The sequence below is a fragment of the Mustelus asterias genome, chromosome 8, assembly GCF_964213995.1.
Source record: "Mustelus asterias chromosome 8, sMusAst1.hap1.1, whole genome shotgun sequence".
Taxonomy (NCBI): Eukaryota; Metazoa; Chordata; class Chondrichthyes; order Carcharhiniformes; family Triakidae; genus Mustelus; species Mustelus asterias.
The window spans coordinates 124,075,797-124,101,016 of record NC_135808.1 but is presented as its reverse complement, the minus strand read 5'-3'; the positions used below and the strand labels follow the sequence as shown (position 1 = coordinate 124,101,016).

At 43.0% G+C, this 25,220-nt stretch overlaps 1 protein-coding gene across 1 annotated transcript; it reads left to right on the top strand.

Moving 5' to 3' along the window:
* On the top strand, nt 1-20,777 carry LOC144497519 (volume-regulated anion channel subunit LRRC8C-like). Its single transcript, XM_078218911.1, has 3 exons — nt 1-103; nt 10,882-11,021; nt 18,456-20,777. The coding sequence occupies exons 2-3, from the start codon at nt 10,884-10,886 to the stop codon at nt 20,775-20,777; spliced, it is 2,460 nt and encodes an 819-aa protein (XP_078075037.1). The 5' UTR covers nt 1-103; nt 10,882-10,883.
* The last annotated feature ends 4,443 nt before the right edge of the window (nt 20,778-25,220 follow it).

Genomic DNA, 25,220 nt, shown 5'->3' with positions numbered 1-25,220 from the left:
GAAACCCACGCAGACACGGGGAGAACGTACAGACTCCGCACAGACCGTGACCCAAGCCGGGAATTGAACCCAGGTCCCTGGTGCTGTGAGGCAGCAGTTTGAGGTTGAGGTGTGTGAGTGTGTGTCAATCCTGGGTGAACAAATAGTCCTTAGGCAGCACAGAGCTTGCTCAAAAAAGAGGAAGCTTCAACAAAAAAAATCTTTTTCAGCAATACACAAGCCAATCCCATCCTATGGGCATTTGGCAGGAGAGGACTGATCAGATATAACCTCCCTCTCCAAAAACATTTGCATATAAATTCCCCTATATATATATATATCAACGGGGACGAAGTAGAAAGGGTCGAGAGCTTCAGGCTTTTAGGTGTCCAGATCGCCAACAACCTGTCCTGGTCCCCCCATGCTGACACTATAGTTAAGAAGGCCCACCAACGCCTCTACTTGCTCAGAAGACTAAGGAAATTTGGCATATCAGCTACAACTCTCACCAACTTTTACAGATGCACCATAGAAAGCATTCTTTCTGGTTGTATCACAGCTTGGTATGGCCCCTGCTCTGCCCAAGACCGCAAGGAACTACAAAAGGTCGTGAATGTAGCCCAGTCCATCATGCAAACCAGCCTCCCATCCATTGATTCTGTCTACACTTCCCGCTGCGTCAGCAAAGCAGCCAGCATAATTAAGGACCCCACCCCGGACATTCTCTCTTCCACCTTCTTCTGTCGGGAAAAAGATACAAAAGTCTGAGGTCACATACCAACCAATTCAAGAACAGCTTCTTCCCTGCTGCTGTCAGACTTTTGAATGGACTTACCTTGCATTAAGTTTATCTTTCTCTACACCCTAGCTATGACTGTAACACTACATTCTGCACTCTCGTTTCCTTCCCTATGAATCGTATGTTTTGTCTGTCTAGCACGCAAGAAACAATACTTTTCACTGTAAATACATGTGACAATAATAAATCAAACATATATATATATATATATACATCAAATCTATATATATCTCCTCTAATAAGTATCCCTCACTATGTACTTGCTTGAAATCTAACATCTCCAACTCTTTCCAGTCATTGACCTGAAACATTGGCCTTGATTTTCTCCAAAAATCACTAAGTGTCCAACGGTGAGAACACTGGAGTGGTCCAGGCTGCAATTGCCGCACACCCTCAGTCATTTTTTTGGAGAGGTGAGTTTTCTGCTGGTTCTGGGAGGGGTGGGGCCTTAAGTCCCCAAAGCAATTGGGCACTGTTTTAAAAGGCATCCCCATATCATAGTACACTGGGTGAGCCCTTCCCAGCCCCCACAGAGAGCGGGATACCCACTCCCCCATTGCCAACATGTTTCCTCTCCCCGATATGGATCACCAGCATTGGGACACTCTCGATAGGTCCACATTCATGACCCCCAACATGCCACCCCTTCATGCCCCATTTCTTCACGACCTCACCCCTGTATAACACGCCACTGTAGCCCGCCTGTCATTGCCCCTGCTGTCATAAGCTCCCCTCCCTTGTTTAAAGTTCCAGCTCTGGCCTCATCATGACTGGCCCCATCCCCATGGCACTGCCCTGACACACCGTTGGTGTGTCAGGTGGGCACTGCCGGGGTGCCAGATGAGCAATACCCAGCCATGTCCCCTACCACCGGGGGCCTCAGTGGTATCTAAGCCCCCTGGCATGGTCATCACACCTGGTCTCTCCTAGTGGAGACCAGCAGTGATTCTCGCCATGCCTGAGGGTTGGAAGATCCCGGGGGCTGGGAGAATCTGTTGTCAAATGGACCAAGCACATCTAAATGCTACGTTAAATGTGCTAGTCAGCTTCACGCCTTTTCTGGGCATGATCCGGTTTGCACCATTAGAAAGAGGCCGGGATAATTGCAAACCATTTGGCTCTGGGCACAAAACCGCTTTTTAGGTTTGCATGCTATTTTCCGGGATCGGTGCAATCTGTGCCAGGCACGGCGAGGCTGGAAAATCGCCCCCATTATCTCCATTTCTCCCTCCGCAGTTGCTGCCGTAGCAGGAGTTGGCCCCTTGAGCCTGCTCTGTCGTTCAATAAGATCAAGTCTGATCTGATTGTAACCTCAATCTCAGATTCCTGCCCACCCAATAACCTTTCACCTCCCTCCCCCCGCCCCTGCCTATTAATCAGATCTATTGAGCTCTGCCTTTAAATTATTCAAAGACTCTGCTTCCATTGCCTTTTGAGGAAAAGAGTTCCAAAGACACCGTCCAGCAAATACAAGCCTAGCCTGTCCAACCTTTCCACATTAGACAATCCTCCCATTCCAGGTATTCTTGTAAACCTCTGAACTGCTGCCAACACATGTACATCCTTCCTTAAATAGGGGGACTCATACCGATCACAGTACTGCAGATATGGTCTCACCAGTGCCCTGTATAACTGAAACACATCATTACCACATCATAACAATAACATTCCATTGGCTTTGTTAATTATCTGCTGTACCTGCATGCTAACTTTTTGTGACTTATGCACTAGCATTCCCAGATCCCTCTGCAACTCAGAGCTCTGCAGTCTTTCACTGTAACAAGCTTATTTTTTATTCTTCCTGCCAAAATGGACAATTTCACATTATATTACTGTATTTGTATTTGTGAGTATTAGAAATAGGATATAGCTTAAAGTAAATTTAAATTGTTTTATTGTATTTGAAAGGGTTAGTGATTTCAGTTTGGTTTAGATGCATGCATAGTGATGAGGGTTTATGACATGAAAGCAAACAGGGCTTAAAGGAAAACTAGGTTGTTGCTTAGCAACCAGGGACCAGCCGAGGATGGAAAGGACTTTTGAGTTTGTTTTAAACTGGAAGCAGAAGAAGCTGGTCAGAAAAAGGGAGCTGCAGAAAGCAGCCTTCCCAAAAGAACAAAAGAAATGCCAGCCACCAGGGAGTTGGGACAAAAGGAATGTCTCGGGAAGACACTTAGGTTAAAGGAACAAAGGACAGGAAGTTAAACAAGGTCCTGTTGAGAATGCAAGTAAAAAGAAGAGAAAGTGCTCTAAGTTAAACAGACAGCTGAAAGAACCAGATATAAAGTCGTTTAGATCATAGAAACCCTACAGTGCAGAAGGAGGCCATTCGGCCCATCGAGTCTGCACCGACCACAATCCCACCCAGGCCATACCCCCACATATTTACCCGCTAATCCCTCTAACCTACACATCCCAGGACTCTAAGGGGCAATTTCTAACCTGGCCAATCAACCTAACCCGACACTATAGTTAAGAAAGCCCACCAACGTTTAGATGAGAAGCCAGACATCCGAGGTAAATCAAAAGGCTGAGATACCTAACTACAGCCTGTGATGCAATAATGCTGGGTATCTGAGAGATTGTGTGGAAGCTTGAATGCATGTGGTAATCCAAGGCCGAGGAATACTGAAAGGAAAGATTGAAAACCTGGAAGTAGATCCTTGAAGAATTTGATTTGATTTGATTTATTATAGTCACATTTATTATACAGTGAAAAGTATTGTCTCTTGTGTTCTATACAGACAAAGGACACCATACATAGAGAAGCAAAGGAGAGGGTGCAGAACATAGTGTTACGGTCATAGCTAGGGTGTAGAGAAAAATCAACTTAATCCAAGGTAGGTCCATTCAAAAGTCTGATGGCAGCAGGGAAGAAGCTGTTCTTAGGTCGGTTGATACGTGACCTCAGACTTTTGTATCTTTTTCCTGACGGAAGAAGGTAGAAGAGAGTATGAGTTAGAGAGAGTTGGTGGGGTCCTTGATTATGCTGGCTGCTTTTCCGGGGCAGCGAGAAGTATAGACAGTGTCAATGGGTGGGAGACTGGTTTGAGTGGTGGACTAGGTTTCGTCCATGACCCTTTATTGTTTTTTGCGGTCTTAGAGCGGGAGCCATACCAAGCTGTGATGCTTTCTATGGTGCATCTGCAAAGTTGGTGAGAGTCGTAGCAGACATGCCAAATTTCGTTAGCCTCCTGTGAAAGTACAGGCGTTGGTGGGCTTTCTTAACTATAGCGTCAGCGTGGAGGGACCAGGACAGGTTGTTGGTGATCTGGACACCTAGAAACCTGAAGCTCTTGACCATTTCCACTTTATCCCCATTGATGTAGACAGGAGCATGTCCTCCACTGCGCTTCCTGAAGTCGATGACTATCTCCTTCGTTTTGTTGACATTGCGGAAGAGATTATTGACGTTGCACCATTTCACCGGATTTTGATTTGATTTGATTTTTTATTGTCACATGTATTAACATACAGTGAAAAGTATTGTTTCTTGCCGGCTATACAGACAAAATATACCGTTCACAGAGAAGGAAAAGAGAGCGTGCAGAATGTAGTGTTACAGTCATAACTAAGGTGTAGAGAAAGATCAACTAAATGCAAGGTAAGTCCATTCAAAAGTCTGACACCAGCAGGGAAGAAGCTGTTCTTCATGATACCTGACCTCAGACCTTTGTATCTTTTTCCCGAATGAAGAAGGTGGAAGAGAGAATGTCCGGGGTGCGTGGGGTCCTTAATTATGCTGGCTGCTTTGTCGAGGCAGCGGGAAGTATAAACAGAGTCAATGGATGGCAGGCTGGTTTGCGTGATGGATTGAGCTACATTCACGACCTTTTGTAGTTCCTTGTGGTCTTGGGCAGAGCAGGAGCCATACCAAGATGTGATACAACCAGAAAGAATGTTTTCTCTGGTGCATCTGTAAAAGTTGGTGAGAGTCGTAGCTGACATGGCAAATTTCCTTAGTCTTCTGAGAAAGTAGAGGCGTTGGTGGGCTTTCTTAACTATAGTGTCGGCATGGGGGGACCAGGACAAGTTGTTGGTGATCTGGACGCCTAAAAACCTGAAGCTCTTGACCCTTTCTACTTCGTCCCCATTGATGTAGACAGGGGCATATTTTCCTTTACGCTTCCTGAAGTCGATGACAATCTCCTTCATTTTGTTGACATTGAGGGAGAGATTATTGTTGCCGCAACAGTTCACCAGATCCTCTATCTCATTTCTGTACTCTATCTCGTCATTGTTTGAGATCCGACCCACTACGGTGGTGTCGTCAGCAAACTTGAAAATCGAATTGGAGGGGAATTTGGCCGCACAGTCATAGGTGTGTAAGGAGTATAGTAGTTGGCTGAGAACACAGCCTTGTGGGGCACCAGTGTTGTTATCTAGATGATAGAGATAGATTCTCTATCTCTTTCCTGTACTCCGTCTCATCATTGTTTGAGATCCGGCCCACTAAGATGGTGTCATCAGAAAACTTGAAAATGGAATTAGAAGAGAATTAGCCACATAGTCGTAGGTGTATAAGGATTATAGTAAGGGGCTGAGGACACAGCCTTATGGGGCACCGGTGTTGAGAATGATCGTGGAGGAGGTGTTGTTGCCTATCCTTACTGATTGTGGTCTGTGAGTTAGGAAGTTCAAATTCCAGTCGCAGAGGGAAGAGCTGAGCCCCAGGGCCATGGAGCTTGGAGATGTGTTTTGTAGGAATAATGGTGTTGAAGGCTGAGGTGTAGTCAATAAATAGGAGTCTGACACAGGTGTCTTCGTTAACTAGGTGTTCCAGGGTTGAGTGTAGGGCTAGGGTGATGGCGTCTGCTGTGGACCTGTTGCGGTAATAGGCCAACTGTAGTGGATCCAGGCAGTCTGGGAGGCAGACTACGACTAACCTTTCGAAGCACTTCACAGTGATGGATGTCAGAGCCACCGGACAATAGTCATTAAGGCACGCTGCCTGGCTTTTCTTTGGTACCGGGATGATGGTCATCTTCTTGAAGCAGATAGGGACCTCAGATTGGTGTAAGGTGAAGTAAAAGATGTCTGCGAATACCTCCGCCTGCTGGTCCACGCAGGATCTGAGTGCTCATCTGGGTACCCCATCCAGACCAGTCGCTTTTGTGGGTTGACTTTCGAGAAGGCTGCTTTGATGTCTGTGATGGTGACCTCACATACAGGTTCATCCGATGCTTCTGGGGTGCAGGGCGTGCTCTCACTGACCTCTTGCTCAAAACGGGCACAGAATGCGTTGAGCTAATCGGGGTGGGATGCATTGGTGCTGGAGATTTTACATGCCTTCATCTTGTTATGTCTTGTAGACCTCGCCATAGTTGGTGGGAATCCGTGTGGCTAGTCTGGGGCTCTAGCTTGGTCCGATACTGTCTTTTGGCATCTTTGATGGATTTCCATAGATCCTATCTAGATTTCTTGTATAGGTCAGGATCACCTGACTTGAACACCTCAGACCTGGATTTCAGCAAGCAATAAATGTCCCTGTTCATCCATGGTTTCCAATTGGGAAACACACTGATTTACTTAGAACATAGAACAGTACAGCACAGAACAGGCCCTTCGGCCCACGATGTTGTGCCGAGCTTTATCTGAAACCAAGATCAAGCTATCCCACTCCCTATCATCCTGGTGTGCTCCATGTGCCTATCCAATAACCGCTGAAATGTTCCTAAAGTGTCTGACTCCACTATCACTGCAGGCAGTCCATTCCACACCCCAACCACTCTCTGCGTAAAGAACCTACCTCTGATATCCTTCCTATATCTCCCACCACGAACCCTATAGTTATGCCCCCTTGTAATAGCTCCATCCACCCGAGGAAATAGTCTTTGAACGTTCACTCTATCTATCCCCTTCATCATTTTATAAACCTCTATTAAGTCTCCCCTCAGCCTCCTCCGCTCCAGAGAGAACAGCCCTAACTCCCTCAACCTTTCCTCATAAGACTTACCCTCCAAACCAGGCAGCATCCTGGTAAATCTCCTCTGCGCTCTTTCCAGCGCTTCCACATCCTTCTTATAGTGAGGTGACCAGAACTGCACACAATATTCCAAATGTGGTCTCACCAAGGTCCTGTACAGTTGCAGCATAACCCCACGGCTCTTAAACTCCAACCCCCTGTTAATAAAAGCTAACACACTATAGGCCTTCTTCACAGCTCTATCCACTTGAGTGGCAACCTTTAGAGATCTGTGGATATGGACCCCAAGATCTCTCTGTTCCTCCACAGTCTTCAGAACCCTATCTTTGACCCTGTAATCCACATTTAAATTAGTCCTACCAAAATGAATCACCTCACATTTATCAGGGTTAAACTCCATTTGTCATTTTTCAGCCCAGCTTTGCATCCTATCTATGTCTCTTTGCAACCTACAACAGCCCTCCACCTCATCCACTACTCCACCAATCTTGGTGTCATCAGCAAATTTACTGATCCACCCTTCAGCCCCCTCCTCTAAGTCATTAATAAAAATCACAAAGAGCAGAGGACCAAGCACTGATCCCTGTGGCACTCCGCTAGCAACCTGCCTCCAATCCAAAAATTTTCCATCCACCACCACCCTCTGTCTTCGATCAGACAGCCAGTTACCTATCCAATCGGCCAACTTTCCCTCTATCCCACACCTCCTCACTTTCATCATAAGCCGACCATGGGGGACTTTATCAAACGCCTTACTAAAATCCATGTATATGACATCAACTGCCCTACCTTCATCAACACACTTAGTTACCTCCTCAAAAAATTCAATCAAATTTGTGAGGCATGAATTGCCCTTCACGAATCCGTGCTGACTATCCCGGATTAATCTGCATCTTTCTAAATGGTCGTAAATCCCATCCCTAAGGACCTTTTCCATCAATTTACCAACCACCGAAGTAAGACTAACCGGTCTATAATTACCAGGGTCATTTCTATTCCCTTTCTTAAACAGAGGAACAACATTCGCCATTCTCCAGTCCTCTGGCACCATCCCCGTGGACAGTGAGGACCCAAAGATCAAAGCCAAAGGCTCTGCAATCTCATCCCTTGCCTCCCAAAGAATCCTAGGATATATTTCATCAGGCCCAGGGGACTTACCGACCTTCAGTTTATTCAAAACTGCCAGGACATCCTCCCTCTGAACATCTATTTCCTCCAGCCTATTAGCCTGTAACACCTTCTCTTCCTCAAAAACATGGCCCCTCTCCTTGGTGAACACTGAAGAAAAGTATTCATTCATCACCTTGCCTATCTCTACTGACTTCATACACAAGTTCCCACTACTGTCCTTGACCGGCCCTAACCTCACCCTGGTCATTCTTTTATTCCTCACATAAGAGTAAAAAGCCTTGGCGTTTTCCTTGATCCGACCGGCCAAGAACTTCTCATGTCCCCTCCTAGCTCTCCTAAGCCCCTTTTTCAGCTCGTTCCTTGCTAACTTGTTTCCCTCAATCGAGCCATCTGAACCTTGTTTCCTCATCCCTACATAAGCTTCCCTCTTCCTTTTCACAAGACATTCCACCTCTTTCGTGAATCATGGTTCCCTCACTCGGCCATTTCCTCCCTGCCTGACAGGGACATACCTATCAAGGACACCCAGTATTTGTTCTTTGGCACACTGTCTGCTACACACTTACTAATGAAGTCAGTTACTGCAGTGATGTACTCGCTCAGGTTGATCGCAGAGCTTTTAAATATTGACCTGTCCAGTGAGTCGAAACAGTCCCATAGGAGGTCATCTGATTCCTCAGACCAACATTGCATGACTTTCTTGAACGGATTCTGCTAAGATTACCAAAACCATACTTTGCTGCTTTCCTAGCATTCTGAAAATCATTGAAGCATGATCATGCAAAACTCTGACATAGCAACATAGAAAAGCATGGGATGAAAATAAAAGACCATTTAAGCCCTTTGGTACTGTTATTTCCACAATTCAATCCACTATTTAATCTCCTTAGAACCAAGTAAATTAGGGCAAAACCTCCAGAATGCCTGTGTAACCTGTTCATATTAGATAGATTGCTTGTGTAACTTCAACAATACAAGAATCCTCATGTTGCACGCAACATTTAATTATCTTCTGCTATACTTATAACTCACAAATCAATTCCTTACAATCTATTCATCTAATTCTCTCTTTGATAATGCGATTATCTGTTTATTTGGAAGTCTATTCCACATGTGAATAGGGTGGTGATGCGCAAAATAATTCTAATCTTGTTTGGGATTCATCCTCTAGATTTATACCTGGAATCTAACTTAAATAACCAGCTTATGCTAACAGCATCCATTCCACTCAGCATTCTAAGAGCTTGACACATGTTCTTTCAATCTTCTTTTCGCCAACGAAAATAAGTTTAGATTTCTAAGTGTCTTCCCAGGGCTCTAAATTCTACATTCCTAGAATCATTGTTCTCCTGTAAATCTCCAACACATCAGTATCCTATTAAAAGTAGATACATTGATCAGAACACAATTTTCAAAATATGACATCACCTTACCAATGTTTCAATTAATCAAGATGAGTAGCACAATTAGACTCAATTTTAAAATTCTGATTCTAGTTTTCAAATCTCTACATGGTCTCACCACTCCCTATCTCTGTCATCTGCTCAAACTCCACAATCCTCCAAGATATTTGTGCTCTGCTAATCCTGGCCTCCTGAGCATCCCTGATTTTAATCACTCCACCTCTCGTGGTTGTACCATCTTTTGATTTGATTTGATTTATTATTGTCACATGTATTAGTTAGTATACAGTGAAAAGTATTGTTTCTTGCGTGGTATACAGACAAAGCATACTGTTCATAGAGAAGGAAAGGAGAAAGTCCAGAATGTAGTGTTACAATTATAGTTAGGGTGTAGAGAAAGATCAACTTAATGGAATGATGGAGGTTGAGGGGCGACCTGATAGACGTCTACAAGATTATGAGGGGCATGGACAGAGTGGAAGCTTTTTCTCAGGGTGGAAGAGTCAATTACTAGGGGGCATAGGTTTAAGATGCGAGGGGCAAGATTTAAAGGAGATGTACGAGGCAAGTTTTTTACACAGAGGGTGGTGGGTGCCTGGAACTCGCAGCCGGAGGAGGTAGAGGAAGCAGATACGATAGTGACATTTAAGGGGCGTCTTGACAAATACAATAGGATGGGAATAGAGGGATACGGTCCCCGGAAGGGTAGGGGATTTTAGTTCAGGTGGGCAGCATGGTCAGTGCAGGCTTGGAGGGCCGAAGGGCCTGTTCCTGTGTTGTAATTTTCTTTGTTCTTTGTGAGGTAGGTCCATTCAAAAGTCTGATGGCAACAGGGAAGAAGCTGTTCTTGAGTTGGTTGGTACATGTCCTCAGACTTTTGTATCTTTTTCCCAAAGGAAGAAGGTGGAAGAGAGAATGTCCGGGGTGCGTGGGGTCCTTAATTATGCTGGTAGCTTTCCCGAGGCAGCGGGAAGTGTAGACAATGTCAGTGAGTGGGAGGCTGGTTTGAGAGATGGACTGGGCTTCGTTCACGACCCTTTGTAGTTTCTTGCCGTTTTGGATAGAGCAGGAGCCATACCAAGCTGTGATACAACCAGAAAGGATGCTTTCTATGGTGCATCTGCAAAAGTTAGTGAAAGTCGTAGCGGACGTGCCAAATTTCCTTAGTCTTCTGAGAAAGTAGAGGCAGTGGTGAGCTTTTTTAACTATAGTACCGGCGTGGGGAGACCAGATCAGGTTGTTGGTGATCTGGACACCTAAAAACTTGAAGCTATCAATCATTTCTACTTCGCCCCCATTGATGTAGACAGGGGCGTGTCCTCCACTACACTTCCTGGAGTCGATGACTATCTCCTTCACCTACGAGCCCTTCATTATAGAACTCCCCCCATAAATGTCTTTGCCTCTCTACTCATCTTTTCTTCTTTAAGATGTTCCTTAAAACTTAGCTCTTTGACTAAGGTTTTGGTCATCTGCCCTGATAAGTTCTTAAGTGGTTTGTGTCGAATTTTGTTTAATAATGTTGAAATGGGCATTATCTCCATTTACTCTGTTCAAAGTGCTTTGTAAATACAAGTTATTTTTGTGAAGAAATGCTTAGTGCCAATGATTTATATACATAGTAACATCTTTTGTTCCTTTAGGTATGTTTTCAGTGGTTGAGCTGAAATATTTTGGAGACCAAAGAGCTACATTTAAAATCTTGAAACCATGGTGGGATGTTTTCACAGATTATTTAACTATTCTGATGCTTATGGTAGCAGTTTTTGGAGGGACATTACAGGTAACACAAATGTATATAATATAGTTACATATACACTGCTCTAATTTATCAAGTGTCCTTTCTAACCAACTTGTTTTTGTAATGATGTTTGATGTAATAATGTTTCAGATTAAAAGGCAGATTTTCTAATGGTTTCAATTGATTTCAAGCAATAGAGGGGTTAAAAGCCTCTGAACTCCGGAAGAAGTAACATGTAACATTCTACTATTATCATAGTAATCCAAATTATTCCAGATGCAATCTTATTATGATTAATATGTCTACACTTTTTGTAACCACCATTAATTTAGAGAAGTATTTGGACTAAGTAATATATCTGTCCACTTTAATGAAACATAGACTCATTTTAATACATTTGGTTTAGGAGATTGTCCTTGTCTAGTTTACCTGATTACCTGAATAAATTACTTCCAGCAACATTTTTATATGGCCGTTGACAATACTGAACTTCTTAAAAATAATTCTGAAGCACTGCATTTTATTTCTGAGCTGTTTTTCCTCCCAATTCTCCATGTAACATACATTGGGTAACGTCCCTTTCTCTCTTTCGTATATTTTCCTCTATTTACCAGTGCAGACACAATGGCCGGAATTTTACCACCACACCTGTCCTGGAATCGGGGCAGGCGCGGCGAGCAGAACGGAATTCTCCATTGGCTCGGGTGGGATTTTATGAGCCTCGCCCGAGCGAGGTCGTAGAAGTATCGGCCAATGAGCAGTAACCATAGTACTCCATTGTCTATAAAGCACTTGGGGATTTCCTGAGTTTGTGAATAGTGCCAATGAAACGCAAGCCTGCCTCTCTTCTTTCTTTTTATCAGTTAACTAAAGAGTCTGATGTGACTTTTCTGCTTGCACTCCCTTGATTTGATTTGATTTATTATTGTCACATGTATTAGCATACAGTGAAAAGTATTGTTTCTTGTGCGCTATACAGACAAAGCATACCGTTCATAGAGAAGAAAACGAGAGCGTGCAGAATGTAGTGTTACAGTCATAGCTAGGGTAGAGAGAAGGATGAACTTAATGCAAGGTAGGTCTATTCGAAAGTCTGACGGCAGCAGGGACGAAGCTGTTCTTGAGTCGGTTGGTACATGTCCTCAGACTTTTGTACCTTTTTCCGATGGAAGAAGGTGGAAGAGAGAATGTCCGGGTCCTGGCTGCTTTGCTGAGGCAGTGGGAAGTGTAGACAGAGTCAATGGATGGGAGGCTGGTTTGCATGATGGATTGGGCAACATTCACGACCTTTTGTAGTTCCTTGCGGTCTTGGGCAGAGCAGGAGCCATACCAAGCTATGATACAACCAGAAAGAATGCTTTCTATGGTGCATTTGTAAAAGTTGGTAAGAGTCGTAGCTGACATGGCAAATTTCCTTAGTCTTCTGAGAAAGTAGAGGCGCTGGTGGGCTTTCTGAACTACAGTGTCAGTATGAGGGTACCAGGACAGGTTGTTGGTGAGGTTGGTGGGGAAGCATCTGATCTCTGAACCATGGTTGAGATTGGAACTTGCTATAAAGTGTAATCCTCCTTCCTAGTGCCCCATAATGCACTGTTTGCACAGATCAGCTTCATTATGAACACTGGGTTTTGAAATGTAACCAGTCTGATTGACACATCTGCCTTTCCATAGTCATGTGACCATGTCCTGAGGCTGCCTTTGGAGGCAGTCTTTTTAAGGCAGTTCAATAAAGATTCTCACTGAGACAGGACATTGAAGAAGACTGTCCTTATACAGGAAACAAAGTGTACAGAAATAGAGAAAAAGTAGATTATTGAACCTGGAAAATACACGGATAAGACACTTGAGAACCCAGGAACACAGGTTGAAATCTGCAAACAAGCTGCTTAAGAAAGAATAAAAAAAACAAAGGCTGCAAGTAAATACTGAGGTGAGTAAAAACGGTTGCAGTAACTTTTCCCATCCCACCTCCAGTGACATTGGACAATGATACATAGTAAAACTGGCAGTTTTTCCACTCACAATGGTAAAACTATGAGATTGCAATAGATCTAAGTCTCAACCAATAAAGAGTAGCCACACTCCTAGGGACTGCTACAAAGTCTATACCACCCAATATCCAACTGGGGAGCAAAGAAAATTGACCACAGAGATTTTGAATGCTTTGAACACGCATTTTGAATCCTGAGTGAATGTTACATATGAACAATCTGTATTCAACACTAGAGTTCAGAGTGAAAACGAGACCCATTGAATGGTACATGTCAGCAGTAACGCAGCTGACAGAATCATAAGAAATAGGAGCAGGAGTAGGCCATCTAGCCCCTCGAGCCTGCCCCGCCATTCAATAAGATCATGGCTGATCTGAAGTGGATCAGTTCCACTTACCCGCCTGATCCCCATAACCCCTAATTCCCTTACCGATCAGGAATCCATCTATCCGTGATTTAAACATATTCAATGAGGTAGCCTCCACCACTTCAGTGGGCAGAGAATTCCAGAGATTCACCACCCTCTGAGAGAAGAAGTTCCTCCTCAACTCTGTCCTAAACTGACCCCCCTTTATTTTGAGGCTGTGCCCTCTAGTTCTAGCTTCCTTTCTAAGTGGAAAGAATCTCTCCACCTCTACTCTGTCCAGCCCCTTCATTATCTTATAGGTCTCTATAAGATCCCCCCTCAGGCTTCTAAATTCCAACGAGTACAAACCCAATCTGCTCAGTCTCTCCTCATAATCAACACCCCTCATCTCTGGTATCAACCTGGTGAACCTTCTCTGCACTCCCTCCAAGGACAATATATCCTTCCGCAAATAAGGGGACCAATACTGCACACAGTATTCCAGCTGCGGCCTCACCAATGCTCTGTACAGATGCAGCAAGACATCTCTGCTTTTATATTCTATCCCCCTTGCGATATAGGCCAACATCCCATTTGCCTTCTTGATCACCTGTTGCACCTGCACCTGCAGACTGGGTTTTTGCGTCTCATGCACTTGTCAACGTTATACTCCATCTGCCCACTCACTCAGCCTGTCCAAATCTCTCTGCAGACCTTCTACGCCCTCCACACGATTCACTTTTCCACTTATCTTTGTGTCGTCTGCAAACTTTGTTACCCTACACTCAGTCCCCTCCTCCAGATCGTCTATATAAATGGTAAATAGTTGAGGCCCCAGTACCGATCCCTGCGGCACGCCACTAGTTACCATCTGCCAACCAGAAAAGCACCCATTTATTCCGACTCTCTGCTTCCTGTCGGATAACCAATCCCCAATCCACGCTAACACCCTACCCCCAACTCCGTGTGACCCAATCTTTTTCAGCAACCTTTTGTGAGGCACCTTATCAAACGCCTTTTGGAAATCCAAAAACACCGCATCCACCGGTTCCCCTCCGTCAACCGCACTAGTCACATCTTCATAAAAATCCAACAAGTTCGTCAAGCACGACTTTCCCCTCATGAATCCATGCTGTGTCTGCTTAATCGAACCATTCTTATCCAGATGGCCTGCTATTTCTTCTTTAATGATGGATTCCAGCATTTTCCCAACTACAGACGTTAAGCTAACCGGCCTGTAGCTACCCACCTTTTGTCTATTTCCTTTTTTAAACAGCAGCGTAACATTAGCCATTTTCCAATCCGCCGGCACTACCCAGTGGCTATCTGTATAGGCTGTATATGCCCAAATCATGTGAATTTGGGCAACTAAAAGATTAAAAGATGATCTGATTAAAGATGGATTAGTCTTAGTGTGGGAGATCCCTCAGTGAGAGCAAGTCTACTGAAGGATGAGAAACTGATGCTAAAGAAAGGAGTAGATGTATGTCAAAATGCAAAACATGACTAGAGCATATGTATGGCAGGGCAGACTTGGAGATACATTATTACGAGACAGAGTCCATGCCAAAAGAGGGAAGCAATTGCAGACAAAGGGCAAGATACAGTGGAGAATACTGTGCAGAAGAAAAGAAGGATTCTTCAGCGTAGAGTGAGAAGTGCAAAAAACTGATCTATTTTGCACACAAGTGTTTGGTGAGAAAACAAAACAAGCCTATACAGATAGCCACTGGAGAGATTTCAGCAGATGAGTCTGATGAAGAACAATAGACAATATAAAATACAACAGGCTTGTTCAGTCAAGTCCATTGGCAACAAATGGTTTGTGACCATTACCATTATGACTGCAGAGAGAAAGTATCAAGGGCCTTTGAACCTGTCAGTTGAGGGTGGGTGGACGAATCAACTGCCGGCCTGCCAGGAGAATTGGAGGTGAACTTGTGTGTTCATAATTAATAAGGTTCCAAGTGCAGAATCTGGCACAACTCCCACTACTCTGGTTGGCAGGCCGGGCACCACCGGAGCTGTCCACACTGTACTTAGTCTCAAAATGGGAGAATTCCGCCCAAAAGTTATTTTTTCAAAATAGAGTTTGCAGCACAGTAGTAGGCCATATGACTAGTCATTTTTGTGGCTTTTGCTACCAAACTTGAACCTGGTGTTGTTAAACTTCTTACTGTGTTTACCCCAGTCCAACGCCGGCATCTCCACATCTAGTCATATCTGTACCAGCTCTCTGCAAGAGCAATTCATCTATTGCCATTCCCCTGCCTTTTCTATGTGGCCCTGTAACTTTTTCTTCTGCAGATAATAATCCAACTCTCCCTTGAATGTTTCAATTGAATCTGCCTCCATACAAACATACAAATTAGGAACAGGAGTAGGCCACTTGGCCCTTCACGATTGCTCCGCCATTCAGTAAGATCATGGCTGATTGGATTGTAACCTCAACCCCACAATCCTGCTTACCCCCAATAATCTTTCACCTCCTTGCTAATCAACAATCCACTGAGCTCTGCCTTAAAAATATTCAAAGATTCTGCAACCGCTGCCTTTTGAGGAAAAGAGTTCCAGAGACTCTTGACCCTCTTAAAAAAACATTGTCCTTATCTCTGTCTCTTAAATGAGCGACCTCTTAATTTTAAACAGTGACCCCTAGTTCTAGATTTTCAGCAAAAGGAAACATCCTCTCCACATCCACCATGTCAATAGCCCTCAGGATCATAAAGGTTTCAATCAAGTCGCCCCTTACTCTTCCAGACTCTACTGGATACAAACCTAACCTCTCCAATGTTTCCTTATGATATAACCCACCCATTCCTGGTACTAGTTCGAGACTGCTGTCGCATTTACATCTTTCCTCAAATAAGGAGACCAATACTGAATGCAATACTCCAGGTGTGGTCTCACCAATGCCCAGTGGAACTGAAGTTTAACCTCCCAACACTTTCAATTAATTCCTCTCACAATAAACAATAACATTCTATTAGTTTTCCTAATTACTTGCTGTACCTGTTTACTAGCCTTTTGTGATTCATACAGTAAAACACCCAGATCGCTCTGCGCCTCAGAGCTCCACAATCTAACCACACTCTCAGGCAGTGCATTCCAGACCCTAACCATTTGCTGCATAAAAAGGTTTTTCCTCATGCCACCATTGCTTCTTTTGCCAATCACTTTGCATTGGTATCCTCTCGTTCTTGACCCTTTGATGAATGGGAACAGTTTCTCCCTATTTATTCTGTCCAGACCTCTCCTCATTTTGAATATGTTTATCAAATCTCTTCGCAACCTTCTCTTCTGCAGCTTCTCCAGCCTATCGGCGATATCGAAGTTCCTCATCCCTGGAACCATTCTAATGAGTCTTTTTTGGATCCTCTTGAATGCCTTTGCATTCTTCCCAAAGTGTGGTACCCAGTTGAGACTGCACCAGTGTTTTATACAGATTCATCATTATTTCTTTGATTTTGTACACTCTTTTCCGCGAATGCTTTTTTAACCACTCATTCAACCTTCCCTGTCACCTTCAATAAATTTGCACATGTACCCCATGTCTCTCTGCTCCTGCTCCCCATTTAGAATTACATACTTTATTTTATATTGTCTTTCCCTGTTCCTCCTACCAAAATGAATCACTTCACAGTTCTCTGCATAAAATGTCATATACCATGGGTGAGATTCTTTGGCCTCCCAACAGCGTGTTTCCTGGCGGTGTGCTATTAGCTTTGTCGATGTCTTGCGAAGTTGAGTAATTGTAGATTGGGAGGTAGGAATTTAAAAGGTAGTGTTTTTCTGTGCTTAGAGATTTTAAAAAGTGCAAGTACAGAGGGAGCCCAAACTGAAACATTTGTATTGAAAGGCCAAGCAGCAGTTTTTACCAAAACAGCAGGTTTTTGAATTTAGTCAATCAATTTGAATCAGGCACTTAGTTACCAAAAACCTATTAAATTTAAATCTAATGGATTTGATAAACTAGGACCGATCCTATTGTGGAAAATATTGATATGTCATCATGGGTATAAAAGAAGGGGGCAGTGGAACAGAGAGAGGAGAGCAACTGCTCCTGCCAGAGCTAACAGCTTTCAGCTCTCGACTTTCTAGCGAGAGAATCACTGGCTCTCATCACTTCATCTACGTCTTAGAGAAAGAACCATCTAGATAACAAAAGTACCAAAGAAGAAAGAAGTTCCAGCCAGAAGAATCAACAGAGAAGGCCCAGAATATTCCTGAAGACACAAAACCTGGTTGTAATTCTATTTTGTTAATGGGTGGGAATTGTATTTATTGGAACTACATACCATCAGAATCTGGTTTTATTCAGGAATAGTTAATAGAAGGGATTTATTCAGTTTGTTAATAGTTTAGTTAATTTGTTCACAGTTAGATAAATAAATAAATATGTGTGGATTTTAGCGTAAGTGTCAGGGATTTATTTTGTATTTCACCACTAGAAGTTGTTGAAGAGCAGGTCACACCACTTCACACACATGTTTTACAGATTATAAAGCAAGATACTCCTCTTTGGGTGTTTCGGTGTTAGTTCTCAGAGCGGGGGAACAACCTCCGCTTTATAACAAATGGGCTTTCCCATTGATATCTGATATCAATTCTCTGGTCCCGCCAGCAACACACCCACACCTGTGGGTTAGGCAGTGGCATGTTTCCCATGGGTGTGCTGCTGGCGGGACCAGAGAATCCCACTGGCGTGAATGGCTGGAGAATTTCGGCCCAATTGTCTGCTCATTCCATCAATCTGTCTGTCTTTTTGAAGTTCAACACTTACAAGTTTTGTGCCATCCATAACTTTTGAATTTGTGCCTGTACACCAAAGTCAGCAATATATATATCAGGAAGAACAGGGGTCCTAACACAGATCCCTGGGAAACCCCAATATTAACCTTCCCCCAGTTCAAAATACAACTGTTCACTACTACTCTTTCCTTTTATTCAGCCAGTTTGGTATCCATGTTGCTGCTGTCCCATTTATAACATAAACTTTAACTTTGCTCACAAGTCAGTAATGCAGCATTTTGTCAAATTTTGTTCAACAGAAAAATAAATGGGGAGAGATTCACAGTATTTGATAGTCCTGTATAGTTAAATTCATGCCAAATTTCCTTTTTTTTTGTATTTAAACAGATATCAACAGACAAGATCATCTGTGTCCCTGTGCCAGAAGGCTTTTCAATGATCACCATGCAATGGAACAAAAGTGCTCTTAAAGATCTTAAATTAAATAGTTTTGATTCTGGATTTAAGACTGACTTGGACCGTGAACAATACAATTTAATGGATCAATATTGTTATGATCATGCAATTCAGTGGTATTCAAAATATTTTCCATACATAGCTATCATTCACACGCTTGTATTTTTGATAAGCAGTAACTTCTGGTTCAAATTTCCAGGAACAAGTTCCAAAATTGAACATTTCATATCGATCCTTGGAAAATGTTTAGATTCTCAATGGACTACTAAGGCACTTTCAGAAACTGTTTACGAAGATTCAGATCTACAGATCCCACAAAGAACAGTTTTATCAACCGAACCGTCCGTATCTTGCTCCTTAAATCTACAACAATCTTCTGATACTGCCCTCTTACTGGGACAAAAGGAATCCAGTAATAACAGGTTATGTGAGAATGAAGCCCAAGCGTCATTGTGCAAACCTCCATCGAAGACTTTCAAAACTGTTGGCGGTGGTGTTTATGGTCACGCTGCAGTGAAAATCCTCGATAAAAAAGAGGGAGAACAAGCAAAAGCATTGTTTGAAAAAGTCAAAAAGTTTCGTCTTCACACAGAAGAAGGTCATATTCTTTATATGATGTACATAAGACAAACCATTTTGCGTTCTGTTCAAACAATTCTCATTCTCGCCTATTTTGTAACTCGGATTCCTCAAATGAAACACATTGTCCACTGTGTAGATAAAATTCATATCACAGGCTTCACAGAATTTTTCTGCATCCATGGTCTTTGGAGGATATTCAGGATGTTGTCTATCGTGTATGTAGTTGTCATCTTCATTTATTGTATAACCTGTATCTACACATTGTACTGGATCTTTTATTTTAAACTTAAGGAATATTCGTTTGCATATGTCAGAGAAGAAACTGGAATTGATGACATTCCTGATGTAAAGAACGATTTTGCTTTTTTGCTACATCTGATTGACCAATATGATAAACTGTATGCTAGGAAGTTTGCTGTGTTTCTATCTGATGTGAGTGAAAACAAACTCCGTCAACTAAACCTGAGCTATGAGTGGACACACGAGAAGCTTCAGCAGCGTATTGTTACCAATGAAGACAACAAGACTGAATTACATCTCTTTATGCTACCTGGCATTCCCAATAATGTTTATGATATTTATAATCTGGAAGTACTAAAGTTAGAATTTATTAAGGATGTCTCTATTAGTGCAGCCATTTCGCAGCAGACTTCACTCCAAGAACTATGGGTCTATAACTGTATAATAAAAGTAGAAAATCGAGCACTTGCATTTTTAAAAGACACAATAACAATTTTGAGAGTTCGGTTTGCAAATGCTTATGAAATACCCCAGTGGATGTACTGCCTGAAGAATCTCCGCGAACTGTACCTGGAAGGAAATTTATTAATCGACAATAAAACTTCCATTGTCCTACAGTCTTTATGTGACTTAGAACGTCTTAGATCTCTGCACCTGAAGTCCAATGTCACCAAAATACCAGCAGCAGTCATTGATGTTGCCCATCACCTTCAGCACCTCACAGTCCACAATCAGGACAAAAAGTTCACCACCCTTAATGGCCTTAGGAAGATGCTTTGCCTGTCTGTTCTAAAGCTGTATAACTGCGATCTGGAGAGAATCCCAAGTGCTATATTTAGTTTGAGCAATCTTCAGGAATTGGACCTCAAAGACAACAATCTGAGAACATTAGAGGAGCTGGCTAGTTTCCAGCATCTTCGCAAACTCACCACACTCAAACTTCACCACAATAAAATTACACAGATTCCTCTTTACATTGCCAAGGCCAGCTCGCTGGAAATGCTTTATTTAACGAAAAATAGCATCACTTTCCTTCCATCAAATCTGTTTAAACTCAGCAGGCTACGACATCTTGAAGTTGGTCATAATAATATTACAAGCATTCCCACTGAAATAGAACAACTGGAGGACCTTCATTACTTTGACATTGAAAGCAACAAAGTATCTGAGCTTCCTTTGGAACTGTTTTACTGCACAAAGCTTAGAGTGCTGATACTTTCACACAACCTTTTGACTTCCATTCCGCCTAAGGTGAAAAATTTGACACAACTGCGACAACTAGATCTGAAAGGGAACAAATTGCAATATTTGCCACCTGAGCTGGCAAAGTGCCAGTGTTTGAAGAGGAGTCAACTGAATGTGGAAGAGGACATTTTCAACACTCTCCCATATGATATCAGGGAAGAGTTTCTAAACAGAGAATCTAGGTGAACAAGAACCAAACTTCAACACTTCGATTAAGGTTAAATGAATTATTTTCCTCAGATTTTTAAACAAATCAGAAGTGTATACTGTTTGAATAGATTCTTGTGTTTATTTTCTTCAAAAATGACATCTTTTTCAAATCAGATCCTTCGCTTTTATACTACCTTTAATGTAGTGAAATATTTCAGGATGAACACACTCTCTCACATAAGATATGCCAATTGTATCAGAAGAGGAGTTAAGGGAGGCCAAAGAGAAAAAGAGTTTTCTATCAACAGGCAGCAAAGTGTGAAGCCCATCTGGCTTAATGTTCTGCCAAAGAAGGAGGAATAAAGGCAAGGGGAGGTAGAATAGGAAGAACAGAGATCAAGCAGAATGCAGCGACTTCTCAGAGATGGGGGAGGAGCAGAGAGAAACGGAGGGATTTCTAGAAGTGGATGGTAAGTTCAGTGTTTTAGTGAACGGGACCAATGGAAACTGACAACAAATGACGTATTGTGAAGCACGACATGTAAGCAACAGAGCTTTTGAGAAATGGCATCTGTGGAGACTGAGATGCTTGATGAAATGGTTGTTAGAGAAATCTGGAGGTGGCAAATCTGCAGATGAGGGTTCAATAGCAGTCGGCAGAGACACTTGGGTGGATAAACAGGCAGTTTTAGTGAAAGATCAGATGGTAGGATTATGGGGTGAGAACAAGGAGTAGAATTAAATTGATAGAAATAAATTGTGTTCCTCTAGCCTGATCTTATGATTTTTGCCAACAACAGAAGGTTCTAGTTTATCCATAGCTTAATGTCAGACAAACAGCTATACAGTGTGCAGACTGCATATGGAGCATGTTTACAGAAGATGTCTATTGAGGGAAGTGTACAGATAAGGAATCAAAGTGTGTGCAGTACAAATTAGGTGGCATTGAGGAGAAACCAATTCAAGCCTTACAGGAAACACTTGGACAGGTAAAAGTGTGGTGGGGTTTTCAAGGTGGTTGGGCACCATCAGTAATTTCAGACAATACAAGACTCATGAAGCCGGTGTCTCAGTTTAAAGACGTAACCTTTATTTTGACCAGTGTCGCTCGGAAAAATCATCAAAGGGTCAGGGCAACTCCCAAGATGAAGCAGCTAGACCTCTCCAATTAGTTCTGACATATAAAATCCATTACTCCTGCCTTTCATTAGCTTTAAATCAATCATCTTCAATATACCTAAATCACCAATAATACCTGTCATATACCTTAGCCAATCGCATCTTACCCTCTGGCGTAATGGCATTTCATTAGTCCTTAGAATCTAGACGTATCCTCCCATTTTGGCTAACTCAGCATCCTGTATCCCTTAAAAACCAGACGCCAGCCACAAAGTTCAAAGGATACGTTCCCATAAATTCCTCTACAGGTCACTACCAAACCAGATTAACACATGACTCCACGACTGGGCATGCATCCATCTTATTTGGACAGTGAATAAACCCTATTCATAAAGTCTGATTAAGTGTTCTGAATGTTCTTTCCATTAGAAACTCTGCTGATAAAACTTGCATATTCCAAAGGCTTCAGTATTCCCTTCGAACATGGCTTTGTCCTAATGCCCTTTACCATGATGCTTTGCAGCAAACTGCCTTTGGCTAAAGTGAACAATGATTTTTTTAAATACATTAATACATTCAAAATATCAGTATATGTGCTTTTAAATCACATTCACTTGTTTATCTCTCACTGTATTTCATATGTGTGTAAACTTCTTTCTTGTTAGCTTATAAATCTGTTTTAAAATTATTTAACAGCAGGTTGACATCCACGGCACAGACATAGAACATAGAACATAGAACATTACAGCGCAGAACAGGCCCTTCGGCCCACGATGTTGCACCGACCAGTTAAAAAAAAACTGTGACCCTCCAACCTAAACCAATTTCTTTTCGTCCATGAACCTATCTACGGATCTCTTAAACGCCCCCAAACTAGGCGCATTTACTACTGATGCTGGCAGGGCATTCCAATCCCTCACCACCCTCTGGGTAAAGAACCTACCCCTGACATCGGTTCTATAACTACCCCCCCTCAATTTAAAGCCATGCCCCCTCGTGCTGGATTTCTCCATCAGAGGAAAAAGGCTATCACTATCCACCCTATCTAAACCTCTAATCATCTTATATGTTTCAATAAGATCCCCTCTTAGCCGCCGCCTTTCCAGCGAAAACAATCCCAAATCCCTCAGCCTCTCCTCATAGGATCTCCCCTCCATACCAGGCAACATCCTGGTAAACCTCCTCTGCACCCTCTCCAAAGCCTCCACATCCTTCCTGTAATGTGGGGACCAGAACTGCACACAGTACTCCAAGTGCGGCCGCACCAGAGTTGTGTACAGTTGCAACATAACGCTACGACTCCTAAATTCAATCCCCCTACCAATAAACGCCAAGACACCATATGCCTTCTTAACAACCTTATCTACTTGATTCCCAACTTTCAGGGATCTATGCACACATACACCTAGATCCCTCTGCTCCTCCACACTATTCAAAGTCCTCCCGTTAGCCCTATACTCAACACATCTGTTATTCCTACCAAAGTGAATTACCTCACACTTCTCCGCATTAAACTCCATCCGCCACCTCTCGGCCCAACTTTGCAACCTGTCTAAGTCTTCCTGCAAACTACGACACCCTTCCTCACTGTCTACCACACCACCGACTTTGGTGTCATCAGCAAATTTGCTAATCCACCCAACTATACCCTCATCCAGATCATTAATAAATATTACAAACAGCAGTGGCCCCAAAACAGATCCCTGAGGTACACCACTTGTAACCGCACTCCATGATGAATATTTACTATCAACCACCACCCTCTGTTTCCTATCCGCTAGCCAATTCCTGATCCAATTTCCTAGATCACCCCCAATCCCATACATCTGCATTTTCTGCAGAAGCCTACCATGGTGAACCTTATCAAACGCCTTACTAAAATCCATATATACCACGTCCACTGCCTTGCCCCCATCCACCTCCTTGGTCACTTTCTCAAAAAACTCAATAAGGTTAGTAAGGCACGACCTACCTGCCACAAAACCATGCTGACTATCACCTATCAATTCATTACTCTCCAAATAACTATAAATCCTATCCCTTATAATTTTTTCCAACATCTTGCCGACAACAGAAGTGAGACTCACCGGTCTATAATTCCCGGGGAAGTCTCTGTTCCCCTTCTTAAACAATGGGACAACATTCGCTAACCTCCAATCTTCTGGTACTATACCAGAGGCCAACGACGACCTGAAGATCAGAGCCAGAGGCTCTGCAATCACTTCTCTTGCCTCCCAGAGAATCCTTGGATAAATCCCATCCGGACCAGGGGATTTATCTATTTTCAGACCCTCCAGAATATCCTGCACATCCTCCTTATCAACTGTAATACTGTCTATTCTACTCCCTTGCAACCCAGTGTCCTCCTCAGCTATATTCATGTCCCCTTGCGTGAACACCGAAGAGAAATATTGGTTCAATGCTTCACCAATCTCCTCCGGTTCCACACATAACTTCCCTCTGCCATCTATAACTGGCCCTAAACTTGCCCTAACCAACCTTCTGTTCTTGACATACCTATAGAACGCCTTAGGATTCACTTTAACCCTATCCGCCAAAGTCTTCTCATGTCCCCTTTTAGCCCTTCTAAGCTCGCTCTTCAACTCCCTCTTAGCCAATCTAAAGCTTTCTAGTGCACTACCCGAGTGCTCACGTCTCATCCGAACATAAGCCTCCTTTTTCTTTTTAACCAACAAAGAAACTTTTTTGGTGCACCACGGTTCCCTAGCCCTACCAATTCCTCCTTGCCTGACAGGGACATACCTATCACAGACTCGCAGTAGCTGCTCCTTGAAAAAACTCCACATGTCGGACGTTCCCAGTCCCTGTAATCTCCTAGTCCAACCTATGTTTCCTAATTCTCTCCTAATAGCCCCATAATTACCCTTCCCCCAGCTAAAACCACTGGCCCGAGGTTCATGCCTATCCCTTTCCATCACTAAGGTGAACGTAACCGAATTGTGGTCACTATCACCAAAATGCACACCAACATCCAAGTCTAGCACCTGGTCTGGCTCATTTCCCAGCACCAGATCCAATATAGCCTCACCTCTAGTTGGCCTGTCTACATACTGAGTCAAAAAACCTTCCTGCACGCTTTGAACAAAAACTGACCCCTCTAACGAGCTAGAGCTATAACAATTCCAGTCAATATTAGTCAAGTTAAAATCCCCCATAACAATTGCCCTATTACTTTCACTCCTAAGCAGGATTGACTCCGCAATCCTTTCCTCAACCTCTCTAGAACTTTTAGGAGGTCTATAAAAGACTCCCAACAGGGTGACCTCTCCTCTCCTATTTCTAATCTCCGCCCATACTACCTCAACAGATAAGTCCTCATCAAACCTCCTCTCTGACACT